We start from the raw sequence: 18,786 nt of genomic DNA, 5'->3' as shown, positions 1-18,786 counted from the left end.
CTGCTTCCGTTTTCACTCAGAGGCTGTTATCCTCTAACTCCTCAGGCTGTCTGTCGGAAGAGACTTTTGTAGGATGTTCATGATTGATGCACTCAAAAAGTTCTTTGTTGTTGTTGTTGTTTTTCTCAATTGATTCCGGACAGCTATTATCAGTCACAGAGCATAAAATATCAGCCCTTTGTTCTCCCAACAGCTGGACATTTTCCCTGGAAAAGCTCCAGCCAGTGTTTCACCTGAACTGCAAACTGCAGATTGATGTCTAAATGGATTAAAGATACCCGTCCTATCACTGCCTCCCTTCAGACAGATTAGACTCAGAAAAGCTTTGGGCTCACTTGTTGTTGGCTAATCCTTTAATAGATTTCTGTCTTGTTCAGTCACTAAGTCATTTCTGACTCTTTGCGACCCCATGAACTGCAGCATGCCAGGCTTTCCTGCCCTTCACTATCTCCCAGAGTTTGCTCAAACTCATGTCCACTCAGTCAGTGATGCCATCCAACCATCTCATCCTCTGCCACCCTGCCTTCTCCTCCCGCCCTCAATCTTTCCCAGCATCAGGGTCTTTTCCAATGAGTCAGCTCTTCGCATCAGGTGGCCAAAGTATTGGAGCTTCAGCTTCAGCATCAGTCCTTCCAGTGAATATTCAGGGTTGATTTCCTTTAGGATTGACTGGTTTGATCTCCTTGCAGTCCAAGGGACACTCAAGCGTCTTTTCCAGAACCATAATTTGAAAGCATAAATTCTTAAGACTGAGTTATGTGCTAATTACTACATGCTGGGGAGTCCAAGTCCTGGGTTCCCCTGCCTCCCCAAAGTGCAGAGTCCAGTGGTCTCTGAAAGTAGATCACAGCATGTAAGTGTGCACAGAGAAAAGCATGGAATCACAGAAAGAGGGGGACAAAACCCAGTCCTGAGAAAGACAGCAGCAATAAATCATCAAGGGCATTTGAGCTGAGACTGAAGAGAGGAGTAGAAATTAGCCTGGGGCAAGTAGGACTGAGATGTCAGGGCACAGGCGCAGCATAAGCAAATATGAGAAAGGGAAGAACATCAGTGAGTGTGAAAAATTCCCCTGTTACTGGTGCATAAGTGGCCTGATGATGAGTCATGAGAGATGATACCAGACACGTGACTAAGGGTCAGAGCATGGAGAACCTTCTATGAGTTTTTTTTTTTTTTTTCATAAAGATTTTTTTGATGTGGACCATATTTAAAGGTTTTATTGAATTTGTTACAACATTGCTTCTGTTTCATGTTTTGGTTTTATGGTCACGAGGCACATAAGATCTCAGCTCCCCGATCAGGGATTGAATTCGCATCCTCTGCATTAGAAGGTGAAGTCTTAACCACTGGACCACCAGGGAAGTTCCTATGAGGTTTTAAGGAGCCACTGAATGTCTGCAACAAGTGGTGTCAGGTTTTCACTGTAGATCCAGCCCACTGACTGCAGTAAGGGCTGTTTGGAGGAACAGAAAAACAAGAGTGTGGACAGGACTGGTTATTCATGCCTCAGACTATTTCCAGTTCTCCTGGGCTCACGAGCTGGACTACATTCCCCGCCTCCTTTGTACTCAGTTGTAGAATGTAGGTGATGTCATTCATGCACTTCCACTTTGAAACATTAGAAACCACCCCTGTAATCCTCTATTGTCTCTGTCTGCGTGCAGGCCCCTTGGATCAGGTGCTAAAGATGGGAGAATAACAGGGTAGAATAGTCTGTATTCCTGTCACACTCTGTTGTTGTTGTTCAGTAGCAAGTTGTGGCCACCTCTTTGCAACCCCATGGAGTGCAGCATGCCAGGCTTCCCTGTCCCTCACCATCTCACTGAGTTTGCTCAAGTTCATGTCCACTGAATCTGTGATGGCATCCAATCATCTTATCCTGTCAACCCCTTCACCTCCTGCCTTCAATCCTTCCCAGTATCAGGGTTTTTTCCAATAAGTCAGCTCTTTGCATCAGGAGGCCAAAGTATTGAAGTTTCAGCTTCTGCTTCAGCGTCAGTCCTTCCAAAGAGTATTTAGGGTTGATTTCCTTTAGGATTGACTGGTTTGATCTCCTTGCTTTCCAAGGGACTCTCAAGAGTCTTCTCCAGCATCAGGCACACTCTATGCAATGACTAAAGACTTACATGGTATTAAGCCACAGAGATGTTGGCCATGAGACTCCCCTAACATAAAGTTATGGCAAGACCTTCAGCCACAGGCTCAATTCAGATAAGGACTACACTTGTTTTTTTTCCTGTCATGGAGCAGGAATGAAATGAAATAAAAATGGAACATGTAAATGGATAAACCAATGGTCTGGTCAGTGACGTTGAGTATGAATTACAAGGTACTAATAGGGGCAGAGAAGAGAATCACACCCGAGAGAGTGTGTGTGTGCTAAGTCGATTCAGTTGTGTCCAACTATGTGTGATCCCGTGGACTGTAGCCTGCCAGGCTCCTCTGTCCATTGGATTTTCCAGGCAAGAATACTGGAATGGGTTGCCGTTTCCTTCTCCAGGGGATCTTCCCAACCCAGGGATCGAACGCACGTCTCTTATGTCTCCCGCACTTGTGAACCTGCACGGCAGGCGGGTTCTTTACCACTAGCGCCACCTGGGATGCCCCCCAAGAGAGCGGGGAAATCTCAAGACTTGGGAATTAATTATTAAACAGTTAGGGAGAGGGGTTTCCCTGGTGGTCCAGTGATTAAGAATCTGCCCAAGAATGCAGGGGACATGAATTCAATCCCTGGTCCAGGAAGATCCCACATGCTGCAGAGCAATAAGCCCCTAAGCAGCAAATACTGAGCCCATGTGCCTATAGCCTGCAACATTGAGAAGTCCACTAGCAGCAATGAAGAGCGGCCCCCGCTCCCCAAAACTCAAGAAAGCCCGTGCATAGCAACAAAGACCCAGTGAAGCCAAAAATAAATAGATAATAAACATTTTAAAAACACTCTGCCTTCTAATGCATGGGGTGCAGGTTAGATCCCTGGTTGAAGAGTTAAAATCCTAGGTGCCTCATGGCCAAAAAAACAAAACATAGAAGCAATACTGTAACCAACTCAAAGACTTTCATAATGGCTCACATCAAAAAATCTTAAAAAAAAAAAAAAGGTAGAAAGATGAGTCCAGTTTGGCTGAACCAGTAGGTAGGTGTCACCAGCTAAGATAAGGCAAGCAAAAAAAGCAATGGTAAAGAAGGAAGTACGATCTACTCAGATAAATTGAGTTTGACATGGCAGTGGGATAGCCACCGCCTTGTATAAAACCATGAACAGTTTGGATGGGAAATACACTCACTTGGGTTAGCTGTGTAGGGGTGATAATTAAGTCTGTGAGGGAGGATAAGGCTAGACACAGAGAACAGTTGAAAGAACAGAACAGAGGATGAAAAACATCTAGAGCAGCAGGAAAGAAAGAGGTGTATTAGAATGAAACCTACAAGAAATGATGTGTGGGGCATCCAAAGACCATCAAATGAAGGCCAGGTTCCAGAAACTAAAACATCAAGGGTTTGAAGACAGACAGAGTCATCACTGGTGTTAAAACAACCAAAGCAATTTTTGCAAATGAGAAAGAGTGTTCGCTGAGTTTGACAATTTGGATTCAACTGGTAGTGACCATACTGAGAAAAGTCTGAGCAGAATGACAGGTCCAATAATATAACTATACTGAGGAGTGAGAGGAACCCGAGCAGGCGGAGAAGATGCGCGTTAACTATTCTTTTTGAAAACTTGGATGAAAGAGGAAGAAGGAATTCTGATGCTGTCTGAGGGAACTCAACCTCAAGAGAAGGTTGTGTGTGTGTGTTTTAACGTCAGTTAGAACTGTGGTGTTCATCATGGGAGCTACTCATCAGATGGCTAACGAACATCTGAAATGTGGCTTGTCCATGCTGAGCGGTGCTGTAGAATAAAATTCACAACAGACTTCTGAAGACTCAGTATGAAAGAAAAACAATATAAAACATCTCAGTAATAATTTTTAGATGGAATATAAATTATATGATAACAATTTAGATATAGTAGGTTAATATTGTATTAAAATTAATTTTACAGGTTTCTTTTTTGCTTTTTTGTAATATGCCTATTTTGAACATGTAAAATCACATGTGTGGCTCATGGTACACTTCTGTTTTGCAGGGCTCAGCTGAAGTATGTTATTGGCTGTCAGGGATAAATAGTAATAACACTAATAATATCTGTGGCAGGCAGAAATCAGGACGGCTCCCAAGATACACTCCTGTGCAGTCTTTTCCTTTTGAGTCTGCATGGTGGAACCACTGAAGATGAAAGGGTATCTCTCTCTTGATTTGGTTACTAAACAGCAGACTGAGTAAATCCAAAGTAAATCCTGGTGGTCCTGACCTAATCAGATGAGCCCTTTTAAAGAAGGCAAAGCTTCAGAGAGATACTCCCCAGTGGCCTTAAGGAAGAAACGGCTCACTGTTGTGAGAGGAGGAGACCACAAGGCAAGACCTGGGAATGAGCTAAGAACACTCCCGGCCAAGAGCCAATGAGAAAAAAAGGGGACTCAGTGTTGCAAGAGCAAGCACTGAATTTGACCAACAATGTGTATGAGCTTAGAAGACCCAGGAGTGACCCCAGCCCCCACCAGCACCTTAATTTCAGCTTGCCCAGACCCTGAGCAGAGGACCCAACTAACCTGCACTCAAACTCCCGAAACACAAAAATAGTGAGATAATAAATTTGTACTTTTTAAAGCTACTAAGTTTCTGGTAATTTGTTATACAATAATAGAAATGGAATGTTATATCTAACATTTGTGCTGTGTGTGATGTACTTAATCAGTCAGTCATGTCCAACTCTTTGAGACCCCATGGACCATAGTCCACCAGGCCCCTCTGTCCATGGAATTCTCCAGGCAAGAATACTGGAGTGGGCTGCCATGCTCTCCTCCAGGGGATCTTCCTAACCCAGGGATCGAACCCAGGTCTCCCACATTGCAGGCAGATTCTTTACTGACTGAGCCACCAGGGAAGCCCAAGAATACTGGAGTAGGTAGCCTATCCCTTCTCCAAGGGAATCTTCCTGACCCAGGAATCAAACCAGGGTCTCCTGCACTGTAGGCAAATTCTTTACCAGCTTAGCTATCAGGAACATCCCCTATATAATGTTTAATTGGCAGTTATATCTGAAGTTTAATTGGCAGTTATTTCATACTAGGCATGATATTAAACACTTTAGACACAACATCTCATGTGATTGTCATAAAACCTTCAGAAATAGTACCATGATTATTCCAACTTTACAGTAGAGGTGACAGAAACCCAGAAAGGTTTATTCCCAAGGTCATGAAACTAATATTTGGTAATATTCCAGGCCACTCAAACTATTCTAACATATCTACCTTGAGGTAAGTAACACAGCATGAAGAGGGTCACAGGTCATGTCTGACTTTAAAATAAAGCATTACGCTGAGAGGTTTGCAAAAAGCCAGAAAAAGAGCATGGTACAGTTGCTACTGATACACAATTCCTATCTGCAAACTGGAGAGAATTTCAAATCTTTCCTGTTATTATTTGAAAGAGTGAGAGAGGGAGAAGGAAGGAGGGGGTTGCATTTAAGTCTGTATAAGCTGACAGCTGTAGAGATGAGATAATTCTACCATTTTGAGGGATATAAATGATTTTTTGCTGTCAATCTCTACTAATAGCAAATACTTTAAATAATGTATTATGTTTTAGGAAGTAAAACTAGGATAAAGCAAAGACCAGCCTTACCAGAGAGAATTCTATCAGAGACTGTATGAAAATTAGGCACTCACTAAAAACTTCCAACCTTTCCATGGTACAGGAAAACAGTCCACAATAATAAGACAAGGAACATTCCTTTTGACTGTAATTGGAGGAAAGATTCCATTCCCTAACTCTTCCTATTAAATAAAACAATGGTTAATAAAGTCACCACTATTTTAGAGAAAGAGTTACCAAGTCAAAGTCTATTATAAAAGTCAAACAAGATCAAACAGGAATGAATTGACATCTAGCTTCAGGAAGATGGATGAACAGTTTGAGATTTTAGTTCAATTCTGGGCAGCGAGATCACTAAATAAACATTGTGCTCAGGCGTGTTCCCTCATGTCCAACTCTCTGCAGCCCCTCAAACTGTAACCCATCAGGCTCCTCAGGCCATGGACTTTCCCAGGCAAGAATACTGGAGTGAGTTGCCATTTCCTTCCCCAAGGGATCTTCCTGACCCAGGGATCAAACCCACAACTCCTTCATCGTCTACACTCAGGCATATTCTTTACTGCTGAGCCACCGGGGATATTTCTACTAATTTACAATGATCATCTCAGGTGAACTGGTAACCGAGTAGTTAGACACATGTTGGACATAAGACAAGAAGTTAATATTAAATCTCAGAGAGCAAAAATCACAGAAACTCAAGTCATCCAAGAAAGTAGCCTTTTGTTCCAAAACAGACTCAGAAATTTACCCAGAGAAATAAGCAACCTCTCCCTGCGTGACCAACTGCTCCCTTACCCGACATAAACATCACCATTACTGCCACAAAAAACAGAGCCCCTTTATAATGATCAAGTGACACCAAAGCATACACACACACACACACATATACACATACAGACCCACACTAAAGCCTCTGACATATTAATAGGTAAGGTTCTTTTCATGAACATAATAATTAGCTGAAAACTCATTTTATCATTATTCGGTCCAAAAGTAAACCTAGCCAAAAGCAGGATTTTCTTGAATCTCAACCAAAGAGCTCCTACTAATGGCAAAATTATGAGAATCTATCAGAAGCCAAGTTAACATTGAGACAGGCTAACTACACAAAGGTTAAATAAAAAATCTAGTGGCTCTGGTGAATTATAAATTAAGAAGTATGAAAAAGCAAAATCTCTCTATAAAAAACCATAAAAGAATAAAATATAGTATATAAATATATAATTATAGTATAGCATAATATATAAACACATAGATATTTATATAAACAATTCTCCCAAAATATAATAAGGGAAATTTTTAACTTGGAAAAAATATCAAGAAACACTGCTATTTTAAAAAACAGACTGATCCTAAAACATAATCTACTAGAATTTACTAGTATTCTATTTTAATATGAATCTTTAATACGCTATCACACCAAAAGAAAATTTTAGTGAGGCTATAGCATTAATATGTTTCCAGAGATGCTTAATTTTTAAAATTGAAAGATATTTAAGAAGCAGAGAAAGACAGAAATACTTTGAACTCACTACAAAAACTGCAAAGTGTATACATATACATATTTACATATAAATATATATTTTATGTATATACCATACTATATATATAGAATGCATTGATCAAATCAAATATTTGTCTACCTGAAATATACCATTTTAAACATTCCCACCCATCAGAAGAAGGAGATGGAACCATGTCTTCCTGATCTGAAGATGCGAGGACCAAGGCTCATACAGGTTTAATGATAGGTATAATGATTTATCTAAGGTTATTAACCTCATAGGTGGCAAAACTGTTAACTCAGGCCCTTGGATTACAGATCACTGCTTTTACAAAAAGGTATATTGCTAGGTTCTGAGAGGATTCTAAGAAGAATCTGGCCCAGTCACTATTAAGAAGTTTAGAGACATCAAAAACTCAAGGAAGCAACGGGTTTGTGCATGAACTGGGATGACACACACAGGGTTCAGAAGAGAAGAATGAATAAGACACCATTAGGTGTACAGTTGACCTGGGTAATGAACAGAGGCCTTGGAGGGAGACGAGAGTCAAACAGCCTTTATGGGGAGGGGTCTACAGCTCTTTCTATTCTATATAACCAGTCTTCCCACGAATCCATGTAACACACATGATCGGTCCTCATATCCAATCTCATGCTCCAGAACTCTACAGCCTCTCATGGAATTATAATGAGGATGTTGGAAGTAGGTTATTGGTAATGGTAATGAATGTTTCTACTTTAATATTGGTTAGGAATTCCAATTACAATCAAGTAAATGAACTTACTTCGAGAGAGATTCTCAAGGGCTTTTCCCAGTTTCTTGCTCTCTTGAAGGATGTGGTTCAATTCATCAAAATCACGGCTTTCTGGTTTAGTCCGCCAGTTCCACTTAGGATGATCTACTGACCTTGGCACTATGTTTAAAAAAAACGATTACTTCATAAGCATGCTACAGAATGATAAAAACTTACTATTCATCATTATGTGAAAGACTGTCTCAAGATCAGTGTACAGAATAAAAATGGTTTTTGGAAATAGTTCTTTTGTGAGCAAACAGAAGCGAAGTTATGAAGCTGGATTTTAAGAAATGTTTTAACTAAACAAGTAAAGGAAGTGTGACAATGTTTATAGAAAAAAGAAATTTCAAGCACTGATTTAACACTAGTAATTCATATAAATTAAGGAAAAACACAAGCAAAGTATGTTATATTATGTTTCGGCAGCTTAAAAATAACTGCTACCTTCTTCATGAGCAATTTGTTAAATGTTTTTAAGACATTCCTGCTGTCTTCTGATAAAACAAGACTGAATACTTATATTTACCTTCACTTTCCCTCAAGTTCTCACTAAAATTACATTATTGGTGCTTTTCTTTTGTCAAAGAATTGGCTAAACAAAGAGAGAAGACAATACATTTTTAAAGGAAGATGCAAAATGAACTGATGAGTGACAAGTGGATTTAACAAGGTAGAGAAAACTGAAATCTACACCTTGAAGATAGAGATACCAAAAAAGTGAACATTTCATACCATTTAAACATTAAAGTATCAATCAAGGAGGACCAAGGCCAAAATAATAAGAATAGAAAAACATAATTGCCTTCCAGATTAGAAGGATCCATTAAATGTCCAGTATAATGCAAGGCTGTGCTGTGTTTATTCACTCGGTTGTGTCCAACTCTTTATGACCCCATGGACTGTGGCCCTCCAGGCCATGAAATTCTCTAGGCAAGAATACTAAAGTGGGTAACCTTTACCTTCTCCAGGGATCATCCCAACCCAGGGATCCAACTGAGGTCTCCCACATTGCAGGCAGATTCTTCACCATCTGAGCCACCAGGGAAGCCCAAGAATACTGGAGTGGGTAGCCTATCCCTTCTCCAGGGGATCTTCCCGACCCAGGAATTCAACCATTGTCTCCTGAATTGCAGGTGGATTCTTTACCAGCTGAGCTACCAAGGAAGCCCATAATTCAAGACACATTATCACAAAATTTTACAACAGTGGTAATAAAGAAAACATCTTTAAAAGCTTTCAGAGACAAAATTAGCAAACCAAATTATCATTTGATTTCTCAGCAGCAATGCTTGGCCTCAGAAGACACAGGAGAAGTTCCTTCAAATTTTTAACTGAAGATTACTTCTAACCTAGAATTTTATTTATTTTTTTTTTAATTTAGAATTTTACACCCAACTAAAATGAGCTTCCCTGGTGGCTCAGAGGGTAAAGCATCTGCCCACTATGTAGGAAACCTGGATTCGATCCCTGAGTCAGAAAGATCCCCTGGAGAAGGAAATAGCAACCCACTCCAGTATTCTTGCCTGGAGAACCCCATGGACAGAGGAGCCTGGTAGGATACAGTCCATGGGGTCACAAAGAGTCGGACACAACTGAGCGACTTCACTTCACACTTTACTTTAAGGGTCAATTGGGTTTCCCAGGTGGTGCCAGTGGTAAAGAACCCAGCTGGCAATGCAGGAGACATAGAAGACGAGAGTTCAATCCCGGGGCCAGGAAATCCCCTGGAGGAGGGCATGGCAACCCACTCTGGTATTCTTGCCTGGAGAATCCCATGCACAGAGGAGCCTGGTGGGCTACAGTCCAAAAGACCGCAAAGAGTCAGACACGACTGAAGAGACAGCACACAGCACAAGGAGTCAGTCAAGGTACTTGAGAGGACTCAAAAAATGCACCTGGCAAGCACTCTTTTTCAGAAAGCTCCTAGTGGAGGTCCTCCACAAAAATAAGTAAGTAAACCCCAAACTGGAATGAGTTGAGATTCAGGAAACAGATAATCCTCCATAAGAGGAAAGAAAACATAAGCCTCAGGATGACAGGTAAAGGATTGTCTCAGCAGACAGCTGAGGAAAAGAATGGAAACCAAGGAGTTAAGACTGGAGCAAGAGGACAAAGGACTACAGGAGAGAAGTCTCTAAGACTTTTTAAATGAAATAAAGTATAAAATATAAATTAAAGTAAGATAGAAGAACATGATGTGTTTTAGTTATTGAAAGTTTTAATATTTTAAGGCACGTTTTCATGAAGCATTAGTGATGGGTACAGAGAAAGCAAAGCAAGCAGAAAACAAGCCAATTATTGATTCTAGAAACAAAATAAAAGTTGGCTTTCTTATGATTCTACTATGAAAAAGGCTAGTTAACACAATCATAAAAATATCAGTGCAGAGTATACATCAACCAACATTTGAAATATCTGCCTGCCTGTACCGTGAGAATGTGATGGGTCTTGGGAATAAAGCACAATGTCTTAGAGAGAGGTCAAGAGATGATGCTTCAAATTTAAAAGCTAAAAGAGAACTATGCAAGTATCTTCTATGTTTAGATATATAGATCTGCATGCCAAAAGAAACATCTAAGAGTTAAAAGTGGGTCCACAATAGAAGCACAACAAGAAGAAAAGAAGGACACTTGTCTTATGGTATTAATTTGCTCTTTATACCATATATGTCTATGTTTGATAAAAATAAAATAATTTTAAAATATTTACATGGTAAGGTTATAGGAAAAATACTCTCAACCTACTGAAAAATTTCTTTAATTTACCTTTTTAGAAGTAATTCAGAAATATTTATTATAATAGAACATATACTGACCCTCTGACTCAGCAATATTATTTCTGATAAATTATAATACATAAATTAAAAGACTCATAGTTATGTATATAATGTAAAAAGAGGTTTATTTTATCAGAAAGTGCATGATAATTGTTTATTTCACCGAAGAGTTTGTGGTTGTAAAACTCTGTAAATAATCTATAAAACTAAATGCACTTCACAGGGGAATAAATAAATTATGGCATATTCACACTATGGTACAGGTATGTATTTATGAAAATATACGACATAGATCTAAGTTCATTTGCATGGAGATATATCCATAACACATTTTAAAACAGTAAAAACAAGTTGCTTAGGAATGTGTACAGTTTAAAGCCAGTTTCATAAAGCAAATCAACTCCCACGTATTTTATGTTAGTTTAGACAAAGAAAAGGATGCAAAAGAATGTAAATCATTTCAAAGGATGTGAAAAGATACAAACTATTTCCGGGGGAGTAGCATATGAAATGGCTGATGGGAGAGAATCTATCTTTCTACATGTTTGTATCTTTTTCATTGTCATTATAAGCAATATTTAAAGATTTATTTAAATTAAAGAAGTAATTACTTCTATAACTTAAATATACCTAAACTAAAAACATGCATCTGTCTCCTCTGTGTTTCTTTGTTTAAGGGACTCTGGGATGGAGATGTCAGCTAACATCAGTACCCCAGTTTTCAAGCAGTGGAGCAGGGAAGCAGCGATCGTGATCAATGGTTCTAGAAAAGACCTTAAAGCATGCACCTATTACCCCACAGGTAATACCCCAGGAGTTCCCAGGGGACAAGCTCAGGCACAGGGAAGAGAAACTCAGAAGAGGAGGCAGAGAAAACTGTACTTATACCAGATCCTTCACAACACTTACTGGTACTTTTATTAGCCCTTTTAAAAGTAATTTCTCTACACTGCATCATTATATTATCTAACTTTTCTTAAAATTACCATATCCTATCAAATAAAAAAAATAAGAACATAGTCTTTTTTTAAAAAAATCAGTCCCAATCAACCTCCCCAGATAATCATGAGCCATGCCCCACTGCCCACCCCAGCAGACTTTACAGAACACCACTTGAATGCCCTCATGGGCAAACTCAGATGAGACCAGCAGAACTACGCAGCCAATTTGCAGAACCCTGAGAAACTATAATTTGTTGTTTACAACCATGGAATTTGGGGGAGGTTATATGTAGGACTATAGAGAAATGATATGACATCCAAGTTCTTTCCCTCAGGAACTTTCAAGAGAAACTAAGACAAATTTCTTTCTATATTTCTGTAGCTTGTGACAATGTGCTACATATGTGATATTCAATTTATCATGGGATCCAAATCTAGGACAAGGAAGGCCACAGGATAATCATGGTCTAATCAACTACACTGGATGATTTCAGAAGATGTTTTGATAACTAATGGAAGGTGATTTGGGAGTCATCAGCCCAGTTTACAGACTCCAGGTGAGAATCTGTAAAGGTTTCTAATAAATTAAAAACCTTGCTTAGGTAATACTTAGTATTAAAATTCAGGGCTACAGTTTATATGGTCTAAAAAATGTCCTCAGGAGAAATGGATACCAATAGAATGGTATAAACAACAGAACATTAATATGATCCATACAAGGTGAAACAATCTGAGATTAGGGACAGCCTGTAATATCATTGAGATAAAACACATTCCCAGATCACAGCACGAACCCATCCACAGCACCATATAAATGGTCATGCTCCATTCATTTATAAAGAGGTCACTACTTCACAAACAGCCTACTGTATACTGAGCAGAGCCTATTTTGAACAACATTAATCAAATCAGAATTAATTTAATCCTGATATCTCCACCAATAGTTTCCATCTGTGGGTCAAATAATAAACTTACTATTCCCTCCAAATGACTTTTAATATATTATTTATCCATTTCTTTTGAACCAAAATAATTTCAATTATTTAGATCTTTTAACTTTGTTTTCTAAAAATTTAATAAATGCTAGTATTCTTTCCTGAAACTTCCTCCCAAGTACTTTACCTTCATTTATAATATGTCAGGAGATTTCCCAGTACTATAGTTACGATATACCTAAAGTTGATTATAGTGAATTTATTATTTCATGTCTCTTGCCTTCTGCATTACCATACTATGATATTTCAGACATTGCATTGCCACATATATTCTCTTGTATCTATGCAATTTATGTTTTCCATACACAGTCTTTTCATTTTTTTCTTAAAATTTTAACAAATATACAGCTATTCCTCTTTTCATCAGTTCAGTTCAGTTGCTCAGTCATGTCCGACTCTTTGCGACCCCATGAATTGCAGCACGCCAGGCCTCCCTGTCCATCACCAACTCCCAGAGTTTACTCAAACTTATGTCCATGGAGTCAGTGATGCCATCCAGCCATCTCATCCTCTGTCGTCCCCTTCTCCTCCTGCCCCCAATCCCTCCCAGCATCACGGTCTTTTCCAAAGAGTCAACTCTTCGCACGAGGTGGCGAAAGTATTGGAGTTTCAGCTTCAGCATCAGTCCTTCCAATGAACACCCAGGACTGATCTCCTTTAGGATGGACTGGTTGGATCTCCTTGCAGTCCAAGGGACTCTCAAGAGTCCAGCACCATAGTTCAAAAGCATCAATTCTTCGGCATTCAGCTTTCTTCACAGTCCAACTCTCACATCCATACATGACCACTGGAAAAACCATAGGCTTGACCAAACGGACCTTTGTTGGCAAGGTAATGTCTCTGCTTTTTAATATGCTGTCTAGGTTGGTCATAACTTTCCTTCCAAGGAGTAAGCGTCTTTTAATTTCATGGCTGCAATCACCATCTGCAGTGATTTTGGAGCCCAAAAAAATAAAGTCTGACACTGTTTCCACTGTCTCCCCATGTATTTCTCATGAAGTGATGGAACCAGATGCCATGATCTTCGTTTTCTGAATGTTGAGCTTTAAGCCAACTTTTTCACTCTCCTCTTTCACTTTCCTCAAGAGGCTTTTTAGTTCATCTTCACTTTCTGCCATAAGGGTGGTGTCATCTGCATATCTGAGGTTATTGATATTTCTCCTGGCAATCTTGATTCCAGCTTGTGCTTCTTCCAGCCCAGCGTTTCTCATGATGTACTTTGCATATAAGTTAAATAAGCAGGGTGACAATATACAGCCTTGACATACTCCTTTTCCATTGGAACCCGTCTGTTGTTCCATGTCCAGTTCTAACTTTTGCTTCCTGACCTGCATATAGGTTTCTCAAGAGGCAGGTCAAGTGGTCTGGTATTCCCATCTCTTTCAGAATTTTCTACAGTTCATTGTGATCCACACAGTCAAAGGCTTTGGCATAGTCAATAAAGCAGAAATAGATGTTTTTCTGGAACTCTCTTGCTTTTTCAACCATTCTATCAGAACCACCACTACACCAGGTAAATAGTAAAAATGCTTCAACCACATAGGAAAAACTTCAGTGAACTCTCTTTATCATAATTTCCTTTAGTTGTGACAATTCACAATTGAAAATTACAACAATAATATTATCTTGCAGATCTTTGTAGCTATACTAGCTTGCATTGTGTGATGTGCTCTTTTTTTGTTACCTGAAAATGCACAGCTTCTAAACTGTTATCTCATGAGACCAGGACATATTTTGTACTAATCTATCCTTAAATTCTCTTCATTTACTCATTTATACTCTCATTTGTATAGCACAAACACCATCCTAGATTCTAGGAGTAAACCAGTGTGAATAAATGTAACAAAATTCCTTGTACTCATGGAGATGACATTCTATTCAAGTTCACAGTCCATTGCATAGGGTAACAGGTTATTTTGTTCCTTACAAAACTGGCCTAATTAATATACAGTATATATTTTTAAATATGTTTTAGCAATAAGTATCTTTTGTAATGAATGTTAATGATATTTATCTCATATGAAAGTTAATAACTGTTAATACGGTCTTTTTTCCTTTTATTATTGTCTTTGTTCTTTTAAAAACAGTCACTTAGAAAACTTTTTATACTTATTACACAAATATTTCTGTCAAATAATACTTCAGCTAAAAAAAATCCTTTTATTTTGAAAGTCTCTTTATTAGTTTTGTTTTAAAGTAAGAATTGTTGTAAAATTTTATCAAATACATTCAAGGATTATTTGAGATGTCAAATAACTTTTCTTACTTTATCAATTTGTATATTGTACCAACATACACATAATGGTAGTCGCAAAAGGAGAAGAAAGAACATTTGAAGAAATAATGCTTGAAAGATATTCCATGAAAACATTAATGAAAAAGAGTAGGGGTGGCTATGCTAATATCAGACAAAATAGACTTTACGACAAAACTTGTTAAAGAAGAGGACAAAGAATATTACATATTGGTAAAATGGGCAACCAACCAAGAAGATTTAACAATTATTTAACATATACAAATCTAACAGCAGAGCCCCCAAATACAAGAATCAAACACTGATATAACTGAGGGTATAGAATTCTACAATAATAGCTGGAAAGTCTAATACTTCTGTGTCAATATTGGATAGAAAAAATCTAAACAGATCAATAAGAAAACAGAGCATTTGAACAACACTATAAATCAATTAGGCCTAATAGACATATAAGTAAATAAGTAAGTAAGTCACTCATTCGTGCCCAACTCTTTGCGACCCCATGAACTGCAGCCCACCAGGCTCCTCTGTCCATGAGATTTTCCAGGCAAGGATACATATAGAGAACAATATAAAGACAACAGTCATATGTATTTTTCTTCCAAGTGCATATGGAACAATCTCTAGTATATACCATATATATGTCAGGTCACAAAATAAGTCAAAATGTATAAACTACAGTAAAGATGGTTTCTCAGATGGGAATTTGCAATCGTAAAGCCCACATTAAAAAGCAAGAAACATCTTATATCAATAACTGACCTTTATACTTTAAAGAAGTAGAAAAGAATAGAGAACTAAACTAAACCTAGCAGAATGACATAAAAAATAAATATTAAAACAGAGATAGGTAAAATTGAGGATTCAAATGTAACAGAAATAAATCAACAAAACCAAAAGTTGATTCTTAAGAAAGAGCATAAAAATTAATAAACCTTTAGCTTGATTCACTAAGAAAAAAGGGAGAAGACTCAAATTACTAAAATCACAAATGTAACCAAGACATTACTATAGACTTTTCAGAACTGTTTTTAAAAAGAATTAGAATGTTATGAATACTGAATGCCAATAAACTACACAACCTAGATGAAATGGAAAAATTCCTAGAAAGAAACTGCCAAAAGCTACTCAAGAATAAACAAAAGATTTATAATAAGACATGGAATCAATAATCAAAAACCTCATAACAAAGTCAAGCACAAGACAAGGTGGCTTTATTGGTGAATTCTACCAAACATTTAAAGAAGAACTGACATAAATTCTTCTCAAACACTTCCCAAAAAATGTAAAAGGAGGGAAAGCATCTAAACTCATTCTATAAAGCCAGCATTTCCCTGACACAGAAGACAAAGATATAATAATAAAACAATACAGCAGCATCTCTTCTGAGAATAGAGGCAAAAATGCTCAACAAAATAGCAACATATCAAATTCAGCAGCATAATAAAAGGATTATGGAAACACAAAATAGTCAAAGCAATCTTGAGAAGGAAAAATGGAGCTGGAGGAATCACGCCCCTGGAATTCAGATTATACACTGAAGCTGTAGCAATCAATAGTAAGGTACTGGCACAAAAATGGAAATAAACATCAATGGAACAAGATAGAAAGCCCAGAAGTAAACCTATGGTCAATTAATTTACAACAAAGTAGGTAAGAGTACATTATACAATGGAGAAAAGATAGTCTCTTCAATTAGTGGTGCTGGAAAAACCGGAGAGCTCCATGTAAAAGAATGAAATTAGAACATTCTCTAACACAAAAACAAATTCAAAATGGATTAAATACCTAAATATAAGGCCAGATACTATAAAACTCTTAGAGGAAAACAGACAGAACACTCTTTCACATAAATTGCAGCAGTATCTTTTTGGATGCATCTCCTATTCTAATGAAAATAAAAACAAGAGGTGGGAGGGGGGATCGGGATGGGGAATACGTGTAAATCTATGGCTGATTCATATCAATGTATGACAAAACCCAAAAATAAATAAATAAATAAATAAATAAATAAATAAAAATAAAAACAAAAATTTCTAAATGGGACCTAATTCAACTTAAAAGGTTTTGCACAGCAAAGGAAACCATAAAAAAATGAAACAAGAACCCACAGAATGGGAGAAAATATTTGCAAATGAAGCAACTGACAAGAGATTAATCTCCAAACTACACAAACAGTTCATAACAATATCAAAAAAACAAACAACTCAATCAAAAAATGGGTAGAAGATCTAAGGAAGACATACAGATGGCCAAAAAAGCATATGAAAAGATGCTCAACCTTGCTAATTATTAAAGAAATGCAAATTAAAACTACAATGAGGTATCACTTCACAGTGGTCACAATGGCCATCATCAAAAAGTCTACAAACAATAAATGTGGGAGATGGTTTTGAGAAAAGGGAAGCCTTTTACACTGTTGGTGGGAATGTAAATTGGTAAAACCACTCTGGAGAAGAGTATGGATATTCCTTAAAAAACTCAAAATAGAGCTACCACACAATGTAGCATTCCCACTCCTGGGCATATGTCCAGAGAAAATCATTATCTGAAAAGATACATGCACTCCAATGTTCACTGCAGCACTACAGTAGCCAAGACAAGGAATTAACCTAAATATCCATCCACAGAGGAATGGATAAAGAAGGTGTAGTATGTATATACAATGGAATATTTCTCAGTCATAAAAAGAATGAAATAAGGCCATTTGCAGCCAACATGGATGGATCTAGACATTATTGTAATAAATGCTGTCAGACAAAGACATATGCAGTATGATATCACATATGTGGAATCTAAAAAGATGATATGAATGAACTTATTTATAAAATAGGAACAGCCTCACAGACTTGGAAAACAAACTTATGGCTACCAAAGGGGAAAGCTTGGGGGGAGAGATAATTAGGAGTTTGGGATTAACATATACACACTATTACATATAAAATAGATAATCAACAGGGACCTAATGTATAGTACAGCAAACTCTACTCAATATTCTGTAGTAACCCATATGGGAAAAGAATCTGAAAAAGAATGGATATGTAGATGTATAACTGAATCACTTTGCCATATGCCTAAAACTAATACAACACTGCAAATAAACTATACTCCAATGTCAAATAAAAATTATATTTTAGAAGTATTTATAAGCTGTTCCCAAGCAATAAAAACTAAACTTAATAAATGCACTCATTAAAAAAGGTTAAACATCATGACAAAGTGGGATTTATCTCAGGAATATAAAAGTTATTTAACATAAGAAAATTAATCAATGCAATAATTGTGTTAACAGAATTAATTTTAAAATGCACCATCATTTTTATTAATGGAGAAAAGGCTTTTGACAAAATTCAATATTCTGTCATAATAAAAACTCCCAGTTAACGAATAGAAAGGAACTTCTTCAATATGATAAAAGAAACTCACAGCTAACGTCATGTAGATTAGTAAAATAATGAAAGATTTCCCCTTAAGATGAGGAATAAGAAAGGATGCTGGCTTTCATCACTTACCTTCAACACTATAAAATTTCTAGCCCAAGCAAGTAGGCAAGAAAACAAAATAAACAGCATCAATACCGGAAAATGAAAAATAAAACTAACACTACTTGCAGATAAAAAGAATAGCAACTTACTTTAAAAAATGAACAAAGGACTTCAATAGACATTTTTCTAAGGAAGATATACATATGGCCAAGAAGAACATGAAAGGACGCTCAATATCATTAGTTGTTATAGAAATGTAAGTCAAAACAACGAGATAACACTTCATACCCACTTGTATGCTATAATATTTTTGTTATAAAAAAAAGTAACAAAT

General features: G+C 37.4%; 1 protein-coding gene across 5 annotated transcripts in view; it reads right to left on the bottom strand.

The window, feature by feature from the left end:
- Positions 1-18,786, bottom strand: part of C21H8orf34 (chromosome 21 C8orf34 homolog) — a 340,111-nt gene that overhangs the window by 242,055 nt on the left and 79,270 nt on the right. For 3 of the 5 annotated variants that reach the window (XM_043880336.1, XM_043880338.1, XM_043880337.1), the window contains exon 4: positions 7,990-8,118. The exons of the other annotated variants lie outside the window; for them this stretch is intronic. In XM_043880336.1, coding sequence (XP_043736271.1) covers positions 7,990-8,118 — 129 coding nt within the window. The remainder of the gene's footprint in view (positions 1-7,989; positions 8,119-18,786) is intronic. 5 annotated transcript variants of the gene reach the window in all.

The sequence above is a fragment of the Cervus elaphus genome, chromosome 21 (assembly GCF_910594005.1).
Source record: "Cervus elaphus chromosome 21, mCerEla1.1, whole genome shotgun sequence".
In the NCBI taxonomy this organism is placed as follows: domain Eukaryota; kingdom Metazoa; phylum Chordata; class Mammalia; order Artiodactyla; family Cervidae; genus Cervus; species Cervus elaphus.
This window is presented reverse-complemented; position numbering and strand designations above follow the sequence as displayed.